We start from the raw sequence: 24,698 nt of genomic DNA, 5'->3' as shown, positions 1-24,698 counted from the left end.
GAATATTTATGCATTACACATTTTATTTAGGAATAGAATAAAATAATTAAATGAGAAAATTTAATATATTCTAATATAATTAAATTTAAATTTAGAATATTTAAATATAAAATATGACTAATTATCAATTTTAATACGTCAATTTTTCAAATTAGAATTTTAATTACTTGTTATCGGGAAATTTATTGAGCATTATATTAACTAAATATTCTAAATATTTAGCTTTATTGAAAAAAGTATTTTATTTAGAGAATGATTTTGTTAATAAAAACTTATTTTTTATTTCAAGATTGAATTGAACTTATTGAAATAAATAAAAAAATCATATTATAATATAAATTTTATTTATTTATTTATATTTTAAGTATTTATTTCAAATTCTAAAAGCATTATTTGCAAAGAATAGACAAAATGATCTTATAAACAAAAATATTAATATTCTAATTTGGTTTTATTCTATTCTTGGTTTCAGCAATTATAATTTGTTTAGATATTCTAATTTGATTTTTATTGTGTGCTTATTTGATTTATATATTAAATATTCAATAAGCAAACGAATTATAAAAATTAATTAAATTAAAAAATAACAAAAAATAAACCTAAAAAAAAACTTTTAAATTGAAAAAATGGATTTCCAAACACCTGAAACTTAAGTTGCATTCTCTGTTCGTTGTCCAACTTATTTTGGTTAAGCTGTCTATATTTCAGGAAACTGCGATTAATTGGGAAACTGGAACACTGAAAAAGCTACTCGTATGAATTGGTCTGAAGTAATAAATAAATAATTTATTCCAATAATATTTTCTAATAATATCTATCCCAGCTTTTGATTTATTCAAATTACAAAATTTTATTTTTTAGGGTAATTTATGGTGGTGTGATATCTCGTTACCTACTGATGTAGAAGTAGAATACAAATACTACGTAGCAGATTATGAAGATATGACTAATGAAGTATGTTGGGAGCAGATTTCTAATAGAGTTTTTAGATCTTAAGAGTGTTAAACTAAAGAAATTTGTAAAATTTATTCTTCCAAATAACTAAATATAAAATTAATGGTCACATATTAATTTTTGAATAAATATAATAGAAGATGTGTTCAATCATAACTTTGCTTAAGGTTTACCTGAAACCCAAAATCAGGTTGAAACGGAAAGATGCGAATAAACTCCATACTAAGAACCAGCTCAATAAATGTCTCATCAGTAATTAAGATGTAAATAAGAATCTTAAAATTTTATACTTTCAAATAAATAAATAAATATAAAATTAATCACATATTAATTTTTGAAAATATATAATAGAAGATGTGTTGGATCAGAACTTTGCTTAAAATCAACCATAAAGCCAAAATTGCGTTGAAACAGAAAGATGTGAATAAACTCCATGCCTAGTACCAGCTCAAGAAACACCTAACCAGTAATTAAGCTGTAAATAATAATCTTCAGAAAGGTTAGAAGATTAGGTGAATGGCTAAGAAAGATCATCAATAATGTCTAGCTCTACTTGTAATAGTGAGAAAAACCTTTCTTCTCCTGAAAAGAGTGAATTACCTTAAAGAGGTAAACGCAATTTTATCGTATTTATACTTTAAGATAATAAACTTATAATTTACATCAAAAATAATTTAAATAATTCTTACAATGTTATACGATTGATTTAAAATTTAAAAAAACACATTTTTTATAAAAATATTTTTTTTATAAATAAATAGTACAACATACTGTTTAACCCACTTAAAATTTATGCAATCCTGGTCCTAGCGTATAAGCTAGTTAATCTTCTTAGAAAATGAGCACATAAAATTGCAAAATGAGTCAAAAGAATACCACTTAATAATAAGTTAGCTAAGTTAGATCTTATAATAAATGAATTTTATATAAAGAAATTCTAATTTACTAAAATTAATTAATTAAATTAACATTAAAATAAAAACATAATTGAAAGTTATAATTGCGACTTATTATATTTATGTTTTATGTGTTGTTCCAATTTTAATTAATTTTTAACTATTTTAAATTTAATGTCATATAAACTTTTAAATTACAATAAATATATGGTAATTATTAAAAACTCCTATTTACTATTATTTTAATTAGGAAATCTTTTTTCTTAAACATATTATCTTATATTTTCATAATAAATTTATTCAATCTAAATTTTTTTTGTTTATTTTTATTATTAGTATAAAAAACAATTTTATTTTTCTTGTTATTTACAGGGTGATAACGATCTTCCTGCTGGAAATATTTTATCTAAAATCTATCCCAATTTGAGTGGATCAACTTACTTATTTAAAATATAATTTCATGGGATAAATCTATCCTTAGATAAAGCAAATAAGGTAAATAAATTTAAACTTTCTAAAAGTAACCATATTCATATTAAACAAGTCAGTATCAAATCAAATTTTTAAATAAATAAGAAATATTTAATTAAAAATTGAATATTAAATCTATTACTGAAATATTTAATTCTAATAAAAATTATTACAACAATTATATGTTATTTTATAAATATATTTATATATTCAATCATCATCCAATTATTTTTGTAAAATCTTAAAAGAAATTTCCTAGTGGTATGGTATTTTTGGTTTAATAGTTTTTTTCACCTATAAATCATCTGTTTTTGCTTCATTTTTATCATATTCTATTTAACATTATTACTACTCCTCTTCTTATTCATCGCAATTGTAAAGAACGCTTTGAAATTTATTCAATTTCTAAAACTATTGTTCTTACATTTCTGAAGAATAATCTAATTTTAATACTTCTTCTCTATATGATTTCTTAGTTGCTTATTTATTGTTAAAAATACTCTTCTTTTTAGCTCTTGTCAGAATAGATATGTTCAAATTTTCGAAATCTTTGTTTTCTGAATGCTTGTTGGGATCTTCAGTTTCTTTAGCAGAGTTTGCATCAAATGAATTGTCAGCAAATAAGTTAATTAGTTTAGTATCTAGCATTCTAATTAGTTTTTCATCTAATTTAGATTTTTTTTACTCATTTATAATGATATTGAAAGCTTTTTAAGCATCATATGCCCTTTCAAGTTAAGTCTTCTCTTCATTATCAAAATAACAAAACTTAACTTCCTCTCTTTTAGTTTACTATATTCTATTTTTAGGATTAAACTCTTTTATTTATTCTTAAATTTCTAATGTTTACTAATTTTCCAAATTATTTTTGATATTTTAGGTTAGGTTTTCTTTTTATTTATCTATTTCATGAATTTTAAGAACAGGCCTAGGCAAATATTCAAAAAGCTTAATTTAATTTTCATTGAGCAACAAATGTTTTAATTTTTCAATTTCTATCATCTTATTAATTAAGTAATGCACATCCAAATAGCTATATAATTTACTTGTTCCAAATTTAATTAGCTTTTACTTTCTTGTCTAACAACATTTAAAGAAGCTTAAATAATAAAGTAGATAATCTTTGATATAAATCTACAATTCAGAAAATTATATATTAAAGAATGATTTTATATAGCAGTTTGCCTCGCTATTTTCTTTAATCAGATTTTTTTAACTGAAAATTGTGTTTAATTGTAGTTAATTTTTTAATTTCTTTTAGCTAATTTATATACTTTTACTGATATTAGAATCACTTTTATAGAGTATTAGATTTCTTTCTTTCTCTTTTTACTCTTCTATAAAAGAAATTTTTTTTTAGTCCATACTTTTTCTTTGGTTAATATTTGTTTGATCTTCTTTATTTTTCCCGTCACTTATGTTGAAAATAGAGTTTAGTAGCTTTCTATTTAACTCTAACTAAGAAATAGGTTTGCAAATTAAAAATCCGATCGTTAATAGAAGATTAAACATACCTCCAATCTAAGAAAATGCCTTTTTATTCATTATTAAAATATTTATTTAATATAATTTTAATAAAAAACATCCTTTAAATAGCAAATATCAATAGAAATAAATACTTTATTATTTTATTTTTATTTAATTTAAATCAAAAAATTATTAGTTTAATAATAATTTTATTACTTTTAATAAACTAAATTGAATAAATAAAAAATTAATAATTGTTATAAAATAAAAATATTGAATTTAATGATAATGATTATTAAAAATATAAAAATTACCTAATCTATTTTAATATATTTTCTATAGTAATTCACTTCTCTATTTTTTTCATAGACTAATAAAAGTCTGAACATTACTGGATTTGTTCTTGGGACTACCTGTTCTTAGTAAGAACTAAATTAAACTATCCTTTAAGTAGACTTTGAAGTACCAAACAAAGAAAAATCAGAGTTAATGTATGCATTCATTAGGTTTAATGTAATGTATTTTTAAAAAGAAGGACCACTAAGCCAGTATAGATTTTTTCCTACAGAATTGTATGGATTGTCCTTATTTTGAATCTATACAATTTTGTTAGAAAAGAACAACCCTAGTGTTGGGTTTGTTAGATATTTTGCCTTCTCTTCAGCTGATGCACAGTAATCTTTATCTACACACTCTATAAAATCAATTTCTATAGCTTTATAGATATTAGCAGAAAATTCACCTTAAATTTTGGCTCTATCTTCATTTACATCGAAACAATACATGACTGGATAAGAAATACCAAGAAAATAACTTTTGATTTCTTAGATTTGAAAGTTATTTTATGAGCATGTTGATATATTCAAAGTTTCGTAAGTCCAAATAGGATCATATTAATTAGAAGTAGAATTAAATACTTTTTGCAGCGTTTATTAAGTCGCTTTAACCTGGTATATTTTTTCATCATAAAACTAGTTGAAATTTTCATCTTAAAGTCCCATCGCTAGGTTAAATGTCTTTGGTGTTATTTCAAAAGGCTCTGGCTCAAATACATAATCATCTGATTATATTACTTAGGGAGAATTATAAGTAAAGATGTTTATTAGAGTTTATATGAGCTAAAATAAAATGATAGCTAATATGGAAATAGTTATTAATCCACCAAAGCGAGTATTATGCCTAGGTAAATGGCTAAATCTTATAGCTATGCTTATTCCAAAAATGTCAACTTTCTCTAAAAAGCTTTAATTTTTACTTGAGTCTTAATACATCTTATTTATTCCAGTAGATATAATTAATTTTTTTATCAAAAATATATATTTATTTTTTGACTTGTGTAATAAATTAATAAATTCTGTTTATTTACAATCTTAAGTTAAAAAATAAATAATTTTTTTTATTAAAAAATACCATCATTATAAATAATAATGATATTACCCATGTATAATATGTCTGTATTATTTCTGACAAATAATAAAGTAACTAACTAACAGTTTTTTTGTCTGAAAAAATTTAAAAATAAATATTAGAATAAAGTAGAAATAATTATACAGTAATATCAAAAATATTTTATTTTTTAAAAATGTCTTCTTGTCTAAAGATAAGTTAACAGTTAAATTTTCTTATTCTTTTGAAATAAATGTTGTTTGTTTAAGGATCAGAAAAATTAAATTAGATAAGTACATTTCTTTTGCTTTTTGATAAATAAATAAATAAATAAAATTCAGGGCTGGTAGAGTAAATTTTTGAGTGGCCGTTAGAATTCTTTTATAAAAATTTACTTTAAATCAATCAATTATTCAACACAATATGTATTTTTTAAGATCAATTATAATAAGACGCTTTATAAATAACAAGTGGTATGGTTATAACTATTTGCTAATCATGCTTTTAATTCTAAAAAGTAAAATTTTAATTAAATAACTACAATGTAAGTAAAATATTACAATAAAATATATCAATATATTATGCAATGAATGTATGATTTGTCAATATATTATAATTTATTTGTAAAGTCATGAGTGGAACAAGTGGGTATATTTTATATTTTTTGATGGCAATCAAAAATTATTTATTTATTGATTTTGTACTCTTAAAATAAAATAATTCAAATTTTCAATTAATTAATATATATTTTATAATCTTTTTAAGATTAAAATTTGTAAATTTATCATTTCATAGACACAAATGTAATCAAAGTTCACTTTCAAGGTTTTTTGGTTCTATTTTATATGATTTTTAAGGCTAAAAAGGGAGACTCCTGTTGATAAAATGATCTTTTTATTATTCTTCTTTATCTTAATTTAATTAAAATAGCTTTTATTTGAATTCTGATTCCTACTAATTATTATTTTGAATATAGGAAGGAGAATATTTGAAATTAAAATTATATTTTGCTATTTAATTTTTGTCTTTTTCAATTTAAAAACTATTTGATAAAGCTAAATTTGTATTATCATCATTAGGTATAATGCACTAAGATAAAACTTCTTTAGATTACCTGCAATCATCTTCTAATTATAATTGCGAGTTTATTTCTTCGCACTTATTAAATAAACTTTTTTTAAAATCTCTATTTGTACTACATTGAACTTAATTTATGTTTTATTGGCTAAAAACTATTTAATTATTTTCTGTTCCATCTTCTACTTATTACTTCTAAAAATCAAAAGTATTTTCTTTAAACAAATTAAATAGCTTAATATCGAGCATCTAAATAATTTTTTCATCTAAAATAGACATCTATTTACCATTTATTATTTCATTGAAAGCTGCTTAAGCATCTTTAGCTTTTTCAATTTAAGTTTTCTCTTCTTATCCGAAATAAGAACACTAAAATTTTTCAAATTTTTATTCACTTTTTAATGTGATTGATGTTTATTAATTATTAGATAATTTGTTTTCATTTTTATCAAGATATTTTTTGTCTTTTTTCTATTTTAATTAAATATTATTTAGCTCGTTGCCATCATTTAAGTTTATTTCGTTCACTTTAAGAACAGGCCTAGGTAAATATTCAAAGATCTTTATTTGATTTTCATTCAAAAGCAGATGCTTTAGTTTTTCAACTTCTATCATCTTGTTAATAATGTAAAAAATATCCAAATAATTATACAATTTATTTGTACCATAGCTTATCAATTTTTATTTTTTTGTTTAGAAACATTTAAAATACCTAAAATAATTAAAAAAGTAGTCTTTGAATTTTATTTAAAGCTATGAAAATTAGGTTTTGAAAAAATTTTTAATGGATTTATTAGCCTCTAGTTAGTTATTTTATGAAAAGGACATTAATTTTATATCTTCAATCGTTTCTTAAACACTTTTACTTTTTAAATTTCCGCTTACATTTTATTAGATTCTTGTATTTTTAATTAAATTATCGTTATTTTGGGCCTAGTTACCTTACTGATAAAGCACCTTTTTAGGAGCAATAATTTCTTTTTAAGTCTAAATACAAGTTTCTGATTTTGCATTTTTATTTTTGTTTTCGTTTTCATTTACTTCATTAGCATCTTCACTTTCTTCTATTTAATCTCCTTAAATGTTAAAAATAGAATTCAATAATTTTCTGTTAAATTCTAATCTAGAAAAAGGAGAGCAAATTATAAAACCAATTGTTAATAGAGCATTAAACATACCTCCAAGTTATGAAAAAGCCTATTTTAAATGTAAAAAAAAGTAAATTTATTTTTAATCGTAAATTTCATATGAAATATTTTTGAAAAGAATTAATAAATTACTTCATCAATCTTCATATATTTTCTGTAATAATTTATATTTTTATTTTTTTCATATACTATATTTAAACTAAACATAACATTATCTACTCTTGGAGTTACTGACTCATACGAAGAGCTAAATTAGACAATCCTTTATTTGTATTCAGACTAACCATACAATCCAAAATCTGAGTTGATGTAACTATTTACTAGATTTAGTGTTATATGTTTCTAAAAAGAAGGACCACTTAGCCAGTAAAGATTTTTTCCAACAGGCATTTGAGGATTACTTTTATTTTTGATTTAAATGAGATTGTTAGAAAAGAATATTCCCAGAGATGTATTATTCAAATATTATGCTTTCCTTTCATCAGATGCGCAGCCATCTCCAACACATTCTAAAAACTCAATCTAGATAGCTCTAAAGATATTAGCTGAGTACTCTCCTTCAATAAAAGCTTTATCCTCATTTATATCAAAACAATACATAGCTGGAAATTAAAGGCCCATAAAATAATCCTGTGTTTCTTTTATTTAGAAATTGCTTTTCTAGCAAGGTTATAACTTCAGCTCTTCATAAGTCCAAATTTGATCATATTAATTAGTGGTTGAATTGAAAACCTTTTATAAGTTTTGTTAAGTTGCTTTAATTTTGTATATACTTTCATCTATGAATTAGCTAAAATTCGTATCCTGTAATCCCATAGCTAAATTGAAAGTTTCTGGCCTTATCTAGAAAGGTTCTGGCTGGAAAACATAATCTTCTGACATAATCACTTAAGGAGTAGTTTAAGAGGTAAGCCTAATTAGAACTTATATTAGTTAGAAAAAAATGATCGCTAAGATAGATAAAGTTATAAATCCACCAAAACGTGTCTTGTGTTTTTAAAGATGATTAAACCTTATAGCAATACTGATACCAAACATATCAATCCTCTCTAAAAACGATTGCTTTACTTATAAAGTACCTTGCTCCATTTAAGTAAAATTAAAGGCTTTATTTTATTGATTGTGTTTATCTTAAAAAGTATTATAATTTTTATTATAGAATCTAGTTAATTGATAGTTCTTAAATTCATTTTGCAACCATATAGAATATAATTAACTGAACTGTAATTGTGTGTGAGCCTGATATAATATATCCTAAATTCTAATCTTAATTAATTAACTATTACAAACCTTGAAAATTTGATCAGTACAATTATCAATTAATCAGAATAAAAATCTTGTAGTACTATAAAAAAATATATTTTAAGGAAAAAATATATATGTTATTAAATTAAAACATTGTTTAGAGCATAAATAAAACTTTTATGATAAAAAATATTTAAATTTATGTTAAATATTTACCTAAAATTTTCTACTAATTCTTTATTTGATTATAAATAATTAATAATTTTAGATGTTTATATTAATGATAGATAGATTATTATCAAAAGTGAAAAATGAACAAGGAAATATATTTTTAAACTATTCTATCATCAAATTCTAAAAATCCGAAACATTCCAAAGCAATTATCATCAAATACTCATATTTCTAAAAAAGTTGTTCAAAAAAAATTATTTATGATAAATGCAATAAAATCTTCTTATTAATCAGCCCTCAGTCCTAAGGATTGAGTTTTTTTGAAATTAAGAGTCTGAACCTTTGAGATATTAAATGAAGAAATCTGAGCTCAATTTAATTAGGTTATAAAATTTAACAGAAAAATAAACAAAAAAGATTCAGTTAAAGAAAGTAATTACTAAATTTATAATAAGTGAGTGAAAATTAAAAAAATCTATAAGTTAAAGAGTGACTTGATTATATAAGTAAAAATAATTACCATAAAACCTTAAAACAATAAACTTGAAGATAATCATTTTTTTGATTTACAATTTACTGTTTATAAATTCTTAATAATTTATTTTTTTAATCTTTTTTATGGGAGAGAAAAATAAATATTATATTTTTTCTCAAGTTTTTCAATTTATTAATATTTTATTAATTTTTAGAAGAAAATTTAGACTTTAATTACAGAATTTAGCAAAAATCAATTACTTGTTTCACTTTTTACCTTTTGGCAAATATTCATCACCAATTTTAATATATAGCTATACTGTAATATCTATCAAGGAAATAAGCTTTGACAAAAAAAATTATTATTTTTAATTAAAGTTAAATATGCTTAACAAAATAATTTTATTTTATTTGTATTAAGGCATATTTTTTACTTGAGCAATAATTAAATTGGAATAATTTGAAATTAAAATGTTTTTAATGATTTTAAAGATTAAATTATTTTATTTTAAATTTATACATACATAGCAAGATATATTTATCACTTTGTAGAAATTAAAAAAAAATAAAGGAACTTGTATTGAAAAAAATAATAAGAATTCAAGACAATATCTGATAACTACTAATTATTTATTAATTACTTTGTTTGGCAAAAGTATACTGGTTATTTTATAAAATAATAGCTATAAAAAGATGAATTTTCATTGATATTATTTTCATTTATAATTTTAAAATTCTAAGTATGTGTTTGTTAGTAAGAGTTAACTTGATTATCATGTATTGATTTTGAAATTATAAAATTTAATTTAAATCCTATTTTTTGAAACAATATAATAAGATTTGCATGATACATCGATAAATAAAAAATATCTTGATTAATAGAAACTAATTAAATTATTAATTGATTTTAAGCTTTTTGAATTAAATAAGGTGAATTAGCCATCAAATTATATTAAAATGAATTAAGACGTTTTATAGAATTTCATTCATTCTTCTTCTAAGCAAAGCAGAAGAGGATAGTTTGAGGGAGCTAAATAGGAGTCAGCTCAATACTCTTTAAGTTCCTTAAACTACCCAAATAACGTAGTATAAAGAAGTGGGTAAAAAGCAGTCATTATTTAATCAAAATCTATGTCTTTTTAAATTAAGATTACAAGATGAATAAAAGTTTAATGCAATTTGAGTCATTATTTTTTTGTTATAAAAATTAAATAGTAGCAGCAATTAAAGACATATTGATGAATTCATCAATTCCCATGCTCAGAATGTAAAGCAATCGTTTAATTCGGCTCTAAATGGTCCAAGTTAAAATAAAGTATTTACAGATTCTCATGATGAATAAGCTGCTTCCAATTTTCAAAATCATCACATTTCTTAAATCAGCAATCCAATGATGGATAATCAATTGCAAGTCAATTAAAGTAGAAACTTGTAAACAAATTAAAATTATTTGAATGTAGATCCTTAGAGCTTTATCCCTACTACTCACATGCCACCAAACTAGAAAGCTTCTGTTTCTGCAAATCCAAATTACTTGAATAATTTCGTTAGTTTGAACCCAAACCTTCAGACATTTAATGGCATGAGTACTTAATAGCAACAGTAGTATAGCTTAAATCAGCAATACTAGTCATGTCCATCTCATCCTAAATACGACATCACCAATATATGTGTTGCAGAGACTTGCATAGAACCTCTTTGTCCTGAATGTGTTAAAATCCATACTTATATGCATAATCAAAAAGACACTCCTACAAATATCGACACAATTTTATGCAAAAGAGAGTAGTGCATTGAGTATGTGAGAGAATTAAGAGAAAACTTTTTCAAAGAGTAAACTGTATTGAATAAAATAGGCGACATCGAGAAGGGAGATATTTTCTAATAATGTTTAGATTAAATTTAAAAAGCTAGGGATTTAGTTTTCTAAAATTTAAATTCATACTTCAATTCTTTTGAGCTCAAAGTTAAACAAAGAATCAACGAAATAAGACAAAATCATCCTCACCTTTTCGGAAGTATTCACTCTAAAATTTAAGCTATGGTCCGTGACGTTTCTGATATGGAAGCAAAGCTAGAATCTTCCTAATATGTGAAATATATTATTCAAGTAGGTGTTTAAATCTATTAATATTTAAGTAAAAGCGAAAGAAATTAGACAAAAAAATAAGTAAATAAATAAATCAAGCAAGCAAAAAATACAATAAGAATGGATGAAACAGCACATATGGCAAAGAAAATAAATAAAAATGAAATATTAAAAAAGCAATTCAAAGTTGTTTGAAAAGAAGAGTTTAGTATGTATTTATAATAAATATTCTCAAAGTTAAAGAAAGTTTAAGGAGTAATTAAGAAAAAGACAGAAAAAATAAATTATTTTTCAATCAAATATTTTAAACACAAAGGAATCATAAAGCATAATTACATAAAATTTTATTTTTTAAAAATGAATAATTATCTCAAAGTATATTGTTAACAAAAGGATATTACCTTAAAATAAAATAATTTAAAAAATAAGAGTAGAAATTTATACAAATAAGTTAATACCAAAGAATTAGAAAGTCAAAATATTATAATTTAAGATATAAGAAGATAATTATTTCTTGAAATATTCTTATTAAAAATAAAACTTAAGAAAGAAACTGTACTTGCTGCTTGAAATAATTTTTTTAAAATGAATTCAATAATTTTAAATAAGTTAATATTTAAATAAAATTCACAGATTGTTTTTTTAATTATTTAAAATTTTTTTTTGTTTGGAGGATAAATAGATAAAAAATAATAATTAATTTTTAAAAATAAATAGATACTTTCAGACGATTTTAACATAGACTTTGAAAGAATACAATAGGATGTAGATTATGGAATAGAGCATTATTTAAGTTAGCTATTTAAAGTGTAGGTTGACACATCAATTTTATCAGAACTTGACGATTTAATGTAAAAATATATCAGAACAGATAAAGTAGATTTGAGTGATTACCAATGGAGAGATGGATAATAGTAAGTAACTCATGAAGTTCTACATAGCAATTTATTTGTTAAAAAGTAAAACTAAAACAATAATGTTTAAGACAAAGAAAATAACATGCAAGATTTATTCGAATCTAACTAAAAAAAACTTGTTCCATAACCAATTGATTACAATACTGTGAGTTTTCCTACTTAGTAAACTCAGTAGGCTAATGCAAATCAGAGTGACGTCTATGACTTAAACGAGATGCCTTATGACAACGGGGTTAGCAAAAATGTTAAAAATCAGCAGTCAAAGAGTAGACCGAAAAGTGAGTATTTAAATCCTTATCAAGCTAATAATATTTAAGAGGTATAAAATGTTAATGTTGGAAGTCGAGGTAAAATTTTTTTTTGACTTAAATTAATATTCAAATGTTAAAAAAAATAGGATTAGATGGTGATTAATCACCTCTCAATGGCAGCTATGCTTCACAGAGAGAAAATGACAGAGGAGCAAATATTAATATTTATGATTACTTTAATCCTGATTGCCTCTTAAATATTGTTCATTTCTTCCAAGATAACAGCAAACTATTCCATTTCTTAGACTTAAGCTAACTTTCTAGAGACCCTGCAACATAAGAGTGGCAGACTGTAGAATTAAATATAGCATTCAAAATACCAATGTTCCACAGAAGTATTATAACTCCAAATGGAAAGGTTTTCTTAGTAGGTGGCATAGATGTTTTACATAAGAACAAATCAATAAATTCAACATATTTCTTAGACATGAATAGAAATGCACTTGAACTATGTGCTAATATGAACTACGAAAGAAACTCTCACTCTTTAGTTGTTGCTTAAGATTCTATTTTTGTCGTTGGTGGCTTAAACAACAATGATGAAGATATATATTTGACTTCATGCGAAAGGTAAAATTAAATTTATTGAAAGTAAATTAACTTTTATTTTAAAATAAATAAGGTTTGATATTGAATCTTAGAAATGGATTTAAATTGCAGATTTGTAAGAAGGAGTTGCTGGAACTTCCCTTTGCAATTTCCATGATAAATATATTTATAGATATGGTGGTAAAACATACTTGAACAACATGACAAATACAATTGAAAGATATAATATTTAAGAAGACTTTTGGGAATACATTCCTTTCCAATTTACAGAAGCAATACCTTCTTATGCAGGATCTGTCTAAATAAATGATAATGAAATGCTGATCTTAGGAGGCTAGATAGGAGAAATAAACTAAAAGTAAGCTATTATAGCCAGAGTTGACGAATCTAATCCTGATGCTTTAGTTTTCTATAAATCTAAAAGTATGCCATCATCTGGTACTTTCTGGTAGAATCCAATTATTGGTGGAAATGTTGTCTTTGCAGTATAAAATATTAAGATGGAAAACTGCTAAATGAATTATTTTAGTAAAAAAACATTATTTGTATTTAATTGCAGAACTTGGAAGGAGCTAGGAATAAAATGAAAGAAACTTGTTGATTATTTTTGTCATCACTATTCTTATAAAAAATAATTAAATTTTTTTGATTTATATAAATTGTATGTCTTTCTTTCGCTTAATTTATATTAATTGTAATATAATAAGCTTTTTTATTGTTACTTTATTAAAACTATATTATTTATTGATATGAAATATGTTCTCATACATTAAATATCATCCATTAATTTATTTTTATTTTGAACAATAAAAAATTTTTTATCCAATAAAAAGTAAATAAAAATATGATAACCAATAATCTTATCGATAAGTCTTTTTATAACCATATATTAAAGACTTTTATTAATATAAAAAAAAATTTCTAATTAATATTATTTTAACTGAATTGTTAATCTTAACTCAAAAATATTTCTCATAATTTGAAGGACCATTGAGTGATGAGAAATAAAACTGTGGAGAGATAAGTAGTTGCAATAAATATGTAAAGAAAGAGTTGTTGAAAAGGTAGAAGAGGATAGAAATTAAGCAAATTTTATTGAATTAGATTTTTTACTTTTTAAGGAGGAAATTTTTAATTGATAAATAATCTTTTGTTTATTTTAATACTTTGCATTCGAAATCATATTTTATTTATAAAATACTTTAAAATCAAAAAATTCTCTTTTTTATTCATTAAATTTTAAGCAACGAGATGAAACAAGAAGTTGCTAACTGTTTATCATGCAAATTAAAGCTCTTAGTTCATATTATTATTAAAATATGTTTTTTGAATTACTTATATTTTTCAATTTAAAAAAATATTGATGGCTACCTTAAAGGTAATTTGAGAAAATGTAAATAAAATATAAATAAATTAAAAATTTTCTTAATTATAAATTAACCATATTTCAAAATAAAACATAAATTCATTAATTAATTAAATTTTTATTTATTGAAGATAAAATTCTTTAATCTACTTTATCTAATACTTTCTGACTGGTACACTTAAGAATGAATTTTTTAATATATTAACAAGACAATTCTGTTGAATCTAAAATATCAAGTTAATTCTCAAAATAATTACCGCTTTTATCTATTATTAAAAGTAGTAAAAATAAAAAATCTTATATTTAAAATATATATAAGAAAACCTTTATTTTGAGTGTCTTTTTTCAGGTAATGATTATATATAAAATTATCTGAGTAACCAACAAGCTTCATTGCTGCTAACGGGTCTTTAGATAATAGAACCATAATTGACTTCTTAATAAATATGATATCTTTTAATAAATCAATGATATTCATACTCCTTAACGCTTATTATTCTATAAATGTTTTTTATTATAAGCTCAGCTTTTTTTGACTTCTTTTTGCATATTTTGAAGATTTTGAGTCTCTTCTAAATTGAAAACCTTGATAAGTTAATAAAGATTATTAAATTTAAAAGATTAATGTTATTTTGATACCAATATCCGAAATTGATTGAGGTAAATTTTTTGAAAACATTTATATCTTAAATAACTTTCAAATTTTTAGTGTAATATTCAATTGTATTCATTTTTATTTTAATTTATTCATTCATTTTATTCTTTTCTACTTTTATTTTAATGGAATCTTCTTATCGGTAAGAGTTGGATTAGCTTTACTAAATTTTTTAAATCTTTTATGAAAAATTTAGATTGATTTCTTGACTTTCTTTAGGATTAACTATTTATACTTTTTGTTTTTAAAAAACATTATTCTCTGCAGGTACACTTTGTACAATATCTCTTTCCTAATTTTAATTAAAATTTTAGAAAGTATTTTATTCGAAAGTCCCTATTTACCTTCTTTATGTACTATTAAAGCTATAAAGATAAGATTATTCATTTGAAATTTTTATATCACTTCGACTGCTTGCTAATAAATTATTTTTATCAAATTTACTGTCTTCATTAATTTACTAATTTTAATTAATCACATTATTTTCAAATTCAAATGAATAACTATTTTTCTATTAATCAGGCTATTACTGCTTTTTATATTCTTCAGATTCGATTACTTCATCTTCTCCATTCTAAAAGGCGTTATTTATTTATATATTCTAGCTTTTTTCAATATATTCTCGAGATTTTGTTATGAAATTTGGAATAGTGAAGCTATTATGGACTCTTCTTTCAGTGAATTCTTATCCAATTATCAGTTTATTTTATTATGTTTCTATTTGAGTGTTCTAAGTGTTTGATTAAAAAAGATTATTTTGCTTCAATACTTCTTCGTAAAGATTTTAATGCATATTTTGTAAAAAAACGCAAAAAAAATCCTACAAAATTGACTTATTTGCAAATTTTTTGCTAAAGAAAATATTTTAAAAAGGCTAAAATTAATTAAAAATTTGATCGAAAAATTATAAAGATTGATATAAATTAAAATTAATTATAAATATTATTAATTAATTAAATTCTATGATAAAATTATTTATTTTTGCATAAATTATATCAAACTCAAGCTAAGCCATTCAAAAAAATAATGATCTAAAATCTCCAAATTTTTGAATGGCATTTGGCTATAATAAAATATAACTAGTGAATTAATTAGAATTAAAGTTAATAAGAGAGGTAGTGAATTATACTTAATATTCATAAAAAGATAAATAAATAAAAAATTGTTGATTCTTTAGAACAATTTCCTAAAAATTAAGTTAGTGAACTTACAGGTGTACACTTATATTTGATTTTAAGATGGAGTAAAGATATTTAACTAAAGAAGTTAAAAAAAGAAGATCACTTACTTCAGAAGACCTCGGAAACATTTTATCCAACTTTTTTAGAAATAAGATAAAAAATCTGGTTTTAATGTATTTTCTACTTACAACAAACAACCTCAAGATAAAAAAGGACTTTTAATCATAGTACTTGAATATGATGATGATTAATTGGATTTAAGCTAATAAAATGATATGATAGATGAATCTGATGAAGAAAAATATTTAGAATTTTACTTAAAATCTGAAATTTTGTAGTGAAACATATTTTTATAATATAAGTTGAATTATAAAAATGTATTAAATTGTATTAAAAAACTTTTTAAAAACAAGCCTATTATTTTTATACTCTAATTATAGTTCATAATATTTAACTAAGTCAACACATTTTAAAGAATTTTTTTTTTATTGCACCTTAATTAGAATACGAAGGTTAAAATAAAAAAAATTTAAAATTTAATAAATTATTAATTCATTATATTTAAAAATATAACATAAATTCATTATAGATAAAATTCTTTGATCTACTTTATCTAATACTTTGCTATTGGCGCACTTAAGAATGAATTTTTTAATATATTAGCAAGACAATTCTGTTGAATCTAAAATGTCAATTTAACTCTCAAAATAATTACCTCTTTTATCTAATATTAAAAGTATTAAAAATAAAAAATTTTATATTTAGAACATAAGAAAAACCTTAATTTTATGTTTTTTATTATAAGCTCAACTATTTTTGTTCCTGTTCTTCGCTCTTTTTTTTGCAGATTTTGAAGAATTTGAGTCTCTTGTATATAGAAAACCTTAATAATTTAATAAAGATTTTTACAATTAATAAAAAACTATATTTTGATACCAATATCCGAAATTGATTGAGGTAAATTTTTTGAAAATGTTTATATCCTAAATAACTTTCAACTTTTTTATGTAATATTCAATTGTATTCATTTTTTTTTTCAGTTGCTCACTCTTATTGTTCTATTCAGTTTTTATTTTAATGGAATCTTATTATTAGCAAGATTTAGATTAGTTTTGTTAAATGTTCTAATTCTATTATGAAAAATTTAGATTGATTTCTTGATTTTCTTTAGGATTAATTTTTTCTATTTTTTGTTTTTAAAAAACAATATTTTCAGCAGGTACATTTTGTACAACATCTCTTTACTAATTTTAATTACAAATTTAGAAAAGATTTTATCTAAAAGTACCTATTTACCCTCTAGAAGAAATATTAAAGTTTTCAAGGTAAGTTTATTCATTTGAATTTCTTATATCACTTCGACTGCTTGCTAATAAATTATTGTTATCAAATTTACTATCTTCATTTATTTACTAATTTTAATTTTGTTTATTTTAATTTATGACTTAATTTTTTTCAAATTTAAATTATTTTATTAATCTGGCCATGACTGTTTTCTACCTTCTTCAATTTCTATAATTTCATCTTTTTCATTCTATGTGGTATTTATTTATAACTATTAGCTTTGTTCAATAAATTCTCGAGATTTTGTTATGAAATTAGGTTAAAAAAGATTATTTTACTTCGATACTTCTTCGTAGAGATTTTAATGCATATTTTACAAGAAGACGCAAATAAAATCCTACAGAATTGACTTATTTGCTAATTTTTTGCAAAGTTATCCAAAAAATATCAAAAAACTAAGCGCTGTTAGCTAATGCTAAAATTTGTGGGAAAGTTGAAAACTAAATTGATGTTTATTAAATGACTTCTTCAATTTGAATACTGACTTAGATATAAGGATTCTATTAATTGATTTTCATAAGACACTCAGATTCAGATTTCATGAGAAAGCTATCTTTCCCTTTTGCTATTTTACTTTATAGATATTATCTATTCAAAATGTATTAATCTGACTAAGGAAACATTTAAAAGTTCTTAAAATTAACTTTATTTTATTTGCTAGTAGTATTGTATTATTAAGTAAATAGCTTTAAACGAAATGAGGTAAACTCATCATTAGCAAAAATGTCAATATCATTTTGGCTAGCACAATTATCTGGAACGAATGTTTTTATGTTGTCTTTTGTTGGGCAAGGATAAAAGAGGATTACTATAACAGAAAAAATATTGTTATTTATGCTTATCATTAAACTGCTATTAGCCAAGGTAGAAAAATCTAAATAATAGTAGCCATAAAGATCAGGATTAGAGCATTTAGAGATATTAAGTAAAGTATAAATGTAACCAGTTTATGATTAAAATGCAAAAGAAGCGATAGGTACAATGTAAGTTTTTTTCATCTCCTATTCCAATTATTCTAGAGTCTAATTAGGATTATGAATGAATCGAGAGGCTACTAAATCTTCATGGAACGGTACATCTATTAGTTCATTAGTGAAGAAGTTTTGTGATCTGAAAATAGGATCTATTTTATTACCGTAAAATAGATAGGCTAAGTAAATAAAATATGCAATTATTGCCCCTATGATTCCCAAAGATAAGAGTAAAACCTGTATTGTTCCTTTTTTAAATTGATTATTATTTAGATTAAAATGAAATGGTTATGAAATAAGATCTAATTTAGCAAGAAAAATCTTAAACGTGCAAATGTTTATTTATTTTTTATTCAAGACTTAACGTTTTTTTTAATTAATAGTTGTTTTGTTTTTATTTCATGGTAAACATTAATTATTAATAAAGTAATAACTAACTTAAATAGTTGATATTATTTATTTATTTCACTGATTTCGATATTTATAATAAATAATAGATGTTAATTTTTATTTCTTTAAATTTTATTTTCATAATAATTTATTAATACATTAGAACCTGATTATGTTGAATATAGATGGTTAAGATATTTTTGTTGAAAATAAAGAGGTGTATAAAATAGAAAAATGGCAAAATAGTGAAAATTTTTTGATTAAATAAAATACCCATATAAAATATAATGTCATAAATTCATCCTTGCTTATAAAATACCATAATTTCAAATTTTTTTCTTTTTTATTTATTAATTTTTAATACAACAAAATTAAAGCAATAAATAATTAATATTAACAATTCATTATTCATTTTAATTTTACTCTATGCTTTTTGGTTTTTTATTTCATATAAATTAAAAATTTGGGTGGCTGCTAAAGGCAATTTGGGAAAACAAAAATTTTTTTAGATAATATAAATAAATTTAAAATTCTAGAAATCACATCACCATCATATGACACACAATAAAATATAAAGTCATTGATTAATTAGATTTTTATTTATTGAAGATAAAATTCTTTGATCTACTTTATCTAATACTTTGCTATTTGCGCACTTATGAATGAATTTTTTAATATATTAGCAAGACAATTCTGTTGAATCTAAAATGTCTAGTTAATTCTCAAAATAAGTACCTCCTTTATCTATTATTAAAAGTATTAAAATAAAAAATTTTTAATTTAGAATATAAGAAAACCATTATTTTGAGAGGCTTTTTTGAGGTAATGGTCTTAGATATAATTCTCTGAGTAACCAACAAGCTTCATCGCTGCTAACTGATCTTTAGTTAATAGAACCATGATTGACTTCTTAATAAATATGATATCTTTTAATAGATCTATGATATTCATACTCCTTAATACTTACTATTCTATAAATGTTTTTTATTATAAGCTTAGCTTTTTTTGTTCCTGTTCTTCACTCTTCTTTTTGCAGATTTTGAAGAATTTGAGTCTCTTCTAAATAGAAAACCTTAATAATTAAATAAAGAATGTAACATTTAATAAAGAAATATATTTTGATACCAATATCCGAAATTGATTGAGGTAAATTTTTTGAAAATGTTTATATCCTAAATAACTTTCAACTTTTTAGTGTAATATTCGATTGTATTCATTTTTTTCTTCTTTTGCTCATTCATCTTGTTCTCTTCAGTTTTTATTTTAATGGAATCTTATTACTAACATGATTAGGATTAGCTTTGTTAAATGTTCTAATTCTATTAAGAAAGATTTAGATTGATTTCTTGAGTTTGGATAGGATTGGTTTTTTCAATTTTTGGTTTTTAAGAAATATTATAATCAGAATGTAAGTTATGTACAACATCTCTTTACTAATTTTAATTACAATTTTAAAAAATACTTAATCTATGAGGACCTGTTTACCTTCTAGATGAATTATTAAAAATTTCACGGTAAGTTTATTCATTTGAATTTCTAATATCACTTCGACTGCTTGCTAATAAATTATTGTTATCAAATTTACTATCTTCATTAATTTAATAATTTTATATTTGTTTATTTTAATTTATTGCTTAATTTTTAAACTGAAATTGTTAATTATTTTTCTATTAATCAGGCTATGACTGCATTCTACCTTCTTCAGATTCGATAATTTCATCTTTTTCATTCTGGGTGGTATTTATTTATAGCTATTAGCTTTGTTCAATATATTCTCGAGATTTTGTTATGAAATTAGGTATAGTAAGGCTGTTAAAGACTTCTCTTTCAGTTAATTCTTATCCAATTATCAATTTATTTTATTATGTCTCTATTTGAGTGTTGTAAGAATTTGATTAAAAAAGATTATTCTGCTTCAATACTTCTTCATAAAGATTTTAATGCATATTTTGCAAGAAGACACAAAAAAAATCCTACAGTATAGACTTATTTGCAAATTTTCTGCAAAAGATTCCTAAAAACATTAAAAGACTAAAAGCGCTGTTAACTAATGCTAAAATTGATGGGAAAGTTGAAAACTAAATTGATGTTTAGTAAATGACTTCTTCAATTTGAATACTGACTTAGATATAAGGATTCTAGTCATTTGGAAAATATTGATTTTCATATGAATACGAAATAGGAGCATTATACTCAGTTTCAGATTAAATGAGAAAACCATCTTTCACTTTTGTTATTTGGTTTTATACATATTACCTATTCAAAATGTATTAGTCTGACTAAGGAAACATTTAAAAATTCTTAAAATTAGCTTAAGTTTATTTGCTTGTTGTATTGTATTATTAAGTAAACATTTTTAAACGTAGTGAAGTAAAGGCACCATCAGCAAAGTTGTCAATATCACTTTAGCTAGCGCAATTATCTGGAGCAAATGTTTTTATGTTGTCTATAGTTGGGCAAGGATAAAAGAGGATTGTTATAACAGAAAAAATATTATTTTTTATGCTATTCAATAAACTGCTATTAGCCAAGGTAGAAAAATCTAAACAATTGTAACCATAAAGGTCAGGATTAGTGCATTCAGTGATGTTAAGGAAAGTTATATTGTAGCCATTTTGTGATTGAAACCCGAAAGTAGCAATAGGTATAATATAGGTCTAATTCATTTTCTTTTAGAATTATTCAAGAGTATATTAAGGGCTTTCGATGAATTTAAAGGCTACTAAATCTTCATGTAAGGGTACTTCTATTAGCTCATTAGTGACAAAATTTTGCGATCTGAAAATAGGGTCTATTTTATTAGCGAAAAATAGATAGGTTAAGTAAATAAAATATGCAAGTATGGCCCCAATTATCCCCAAAGACAAAAGTAAACCCTATATTGTTCCTTTTTTAAATTAATTATTATTTAAATTAAAAAGGAAAGGTTGTGAAAATAGATCAAATTTCGCGAAGAGCATCTTAAAAGTGTGAATTATTATTATTATTATTTTTTTTTTTTCGATACTTAAAGTATTATTTATTTAATATATTGTTTTTATTTGAAGGTTGAATCAACTATTAATAAAGCTATAAATAACCTAAATTGTTGATTTTATTTATTTGTTTCACTGGTTTTATCATTAAGAAGAAATATTAGAGGTTAGAATTTTTTCACTTTAAATTTTATTTTAAGAATGATTTAATAATACATCAAAATTTTTATGTCGCTAATATTTTCTTTCGTCACTCATTTTTACCTCACTAAATCAGCTTTGTTATTATCAAGTCATTTAGCTTTAGTTACTATTTGAAAAATATAAATAGAATTTTCTATCTTTTATAATCAATCAATCATTTCATTCTTAATAAAGTAAAATTATTGTGAAAAAAAAAATTCTTTAAAATGGTTTTACATTTAATATGCATTAAAAACTAAATATAATTGTTTTTTTTTGTTATTGTTGCTAAAGATTTAAATAAATAAACATCTTTTAATTATTTTTATTTTTTGATTTTCTTGAGTTACAATAAATGACTTTAAAACTTTTTAGTAAATACTTTCTTTCTATTTTTATTGCTGTTTTATTATATTTTAGAAATATAAAAAAAATTCCACATAGTAAATTTCGGTAAATTTTCTTTAAATATTATAATTTTAAAAAAATCATACATTTATTTTTTACATTTTTTGGAAATTATAAATAAACTTTTCTTATTATTTGCTTATTTAGCATAAATAGATTGTTTATTTAATTCTAGAAAGATGATTATAAATCATATTTAAAACACAAATAATAATTCTGATTATTTACCTGAATTAATAAATAAGAAAAAGAGGCAAATTAATTAACATCTATCAATACTAAAATATAATAATCCTATTTTATAAGGCGATTCAAGCAAAATAATATAAATAGATTTTTAAGTAAAATTGCATCATAATTTATAAAATTAATTTTGCTTTTTTAGATTAAGTTAATTGTAATTTTAAATATCTAAACTTAAAAATTTTTGAAAACAATGATTTTAGAATTTATTAAGAAAATAAATTTAAAATGGAAGCTTATTTAATATAAATTAATTTTTATTTAAGTTCCTCATGAGCTCATTAATTTATTTTTTATTACAATATAAATATAAAACATCTATGTTAGTTAATACGCAGCCTATTAATAAATTTTTAGTAATTAGATTAATTAAATAGCCAATAAATTTTATCACATTTTGATAATAAGAGAATCAATTAAATTAAAAAATTTATTAATAAAGAATATAATTAGATTTTATACATACACCCACCATTTTTTTTGAAGAAAAACTAAATTCTTAAAGGTTAATTGATGATAAATAAGCTAAAGATCAAGTTATTTTAAAGTGAAAAGAATGTGTTTTCAATAAAAATTAAAAATTATATATCGTTATTTTATTTTTATGCTGAAAAGCTTTATTAAATTAATGTATTTAGACATTAAAATATGATTTAAATAATAATCCTTATCAAGAGTAATTTTAAAAATAAATACTTAGGAGAGAAGTTATTTTTTTGTGATATAATTATTAATTTTAACCACTAATTATGTTAAAAATCCTTCATAAAAAATAAATCAATCTTACTTTTCTTTTGTGAAAATGAGTTAAAGAGAAAAATAAATTAATTTAATTCTTGATGTAAGTTAATAAAAATAAATTAATTAGTATGTTGGAATGATTAAAAAAAACCACGAATTTGTTAATAAATGAATTGGAATTTTGTTTACAAAATTTATTAAAATTAGAATGAAAACTAATCATAAATTTTGAATTAACATTAAAAAGCAAAAAAAGAGTAGATAATAAGTTAGAGGAATTCATACACTTGTTTGTTTTTTATTATATCATTTCAAATTTTATTTATTAAATATTTTGATGAATATAAATATAATTATCTAAGCAAATAATAACATAATCTATGCTTAAATAATTCAAATTTGAAATAGATTTTAATTATCATTATATGTTTATTAAAATAAAGGATTTAAATTATGAAAAAATATGCTGATGTGACTACAAACACAATGGAAACATGACATTTTTTATAAAAATGCGATGCAATAGGAGGTAAAAATAAGGATGTTAGAAACGGTTTTATTCGCATCAAATGGGGATTTAATTATTTTTTATTTTGATAAATGATAATATTTTGATAAAATAAAAAATATTTACAAATTATCTTAATCATAGAAATTATTTTATTTTGACTATTTAAAAATTTTAGGATATAGTTAATCGTGTAAATACAATTATTTTTTCATTTTTTATATTTTCACAATTTAAAAATGTAGTTCATCATATTTTAATACCTGGATTAGCAATATATTTATGGGTTAACATTACCAATATCCATTATATGACTTTCTGTCGAAATAACTTAATTCTTTTTGCATATTATTTTTTGTAACTATCTAAATTTCGATTTTTAGACCTTCTACCAGATTATTTGATCTTAAATCTTATTCCTATCATTCTATTTTGCTATTTTTTTAATTTTCACAGTGTTTTATTTGTTTGTTTGTTTGTCTGTTAATTTTAATTTAATTAATTATAAAAATATAATTTTTTCTTATTTTTTTAAAATTTGCTAATAATTACTTAATGTTATAATGAAAAAAAATTT

At 22.0% G+C, this 24,698-nt stretch overlaps 5 protein-coding genes across 5 annotated transcripts; 2 read left to right on the top strand and 3 right to left on the bottom strand. All coding sequences in view use genetic code 6, as the record gives it.

The window, feature by feature from the left end:
• Positions 1–551: 551 nt before the first annotated feature.
• On the top strand, positions 552–1,873 carry TTHERM_00655440 (starch-binding domain protein; the record flags this gene model as incomplete). Its single annotated transcript, XM_001032179.4, has 5 exons — positions 552–770; positions 862–1,018; positions 1,092–1,217; positions 1,306–1,563; positions 1,716–1,873. Exons 1-5 carry the CDS (start codon positions 627–629, stop codon positions 1,871–1,873), a joined length of 843 nt encoding a protein of 280 aa, XP_001032179.3. The 5' UTR covers positions 552–626.
• Positions 1,874–2,531: 658 nt separating this feature from the next.
• Positions 2,532–5,059, bottom strand: TTHERM_00655430 (transmembrane protein, putative; the record flags this gene model as incomplete). Its single annotated transcript, XM_001032178.2, has 3 exons — positions 2,532–3,249; positions 3,655–3,854; positions 4,103–5,059. 3 exons carry the CDS (start codon positions 5,057–5,059, stop codon positions 2,532–2,534), a joined length of 1,875 nt encoding a protein of 624 aa, XP_001032178.2.
• A 922-nt stretch (positions 5,060–5,981) lies between these two features.
• Positions 5,982–6,866, bottom strand: TTHERM_00655420 (hypothetical protein; the record flags this gene model as incomplete). Its single annotated transcript, XM_001032177.2, has 1 exon — positions 5,982–6,866. The coding sequence occupies one exon, from the start codon at positions 6,864–6,866 to the stop codon at positions 5,982–5,984; it is 885 nt and encodes a 294-aa protein (XP_001032177.2).
• A 3,381-nt stretch (positions 6,867–10,247) lies between these two features.
• Positions 10,248–13,743, top strand: TTHERM_00655410 (kelch motif protein; the record flags this gene model as incomplete). The annotated part of the gene is made up of 5 exons (XM_001032176.3): positions 10,248–10,390; positions 10,506–11,400; positions 12,097–12,643; positions 12,694–13,177; positions 13,230–13,743. 5 exons carry the CDS (start codon positions 10,248–10,250, stop codon positions 13,741–13,743), a joined length of 2,583 nt encoding a protein of 860 aa, XP_001032176.3.
• Positions 13,744–14,986: 1,243 nt separating this feature from the next.
• On the bottom strand, positions 14,987–22,023 carry TTHERM_00655390 (transmembrane protein, putative; the record flags this gene model as incomplete). The annotated part of the gene is made up of 9 exons (XM_001032174.3): positions 14,987–15,107; positions 15,162–15,907; positions 16,979–17,082; positions 17,138–17,241; positions 17,295–17,802; positions 17,859–17,892; positions 17,981–18,921; positions 20,017–20,135; positions 20,189–22,023. The coding sequence occupies 9 exons, from the start codon at positions 22,021–22,023 to the stop codon at positions 14,987–14,989; spliced, it is 4,512 nt and encodes a 1,503-aa protein (XP_001032174.3).
• Between the last annotated feature and the right edge of the window lie 2,675 nt (positions 22,024–24,698).

This window comes from Tetrahymena thermophila (assembly GCF_000189635.1).
Source record: "Tetrahymena thermophila SB210 genomic scaffold scf_8254435, whole genome shotgun sequence".
NCBI classification, from domain to species: domain Eukaryota; phylum Ciliophora; class Oligohymenophorea; order Hymenostomatida; family Tetrahymenidae; genus Tetrahymena; species Tetrahymena thermophila.
This window is presented reverse-complemented; position numbering and strand designations above follow the sequence as displayed.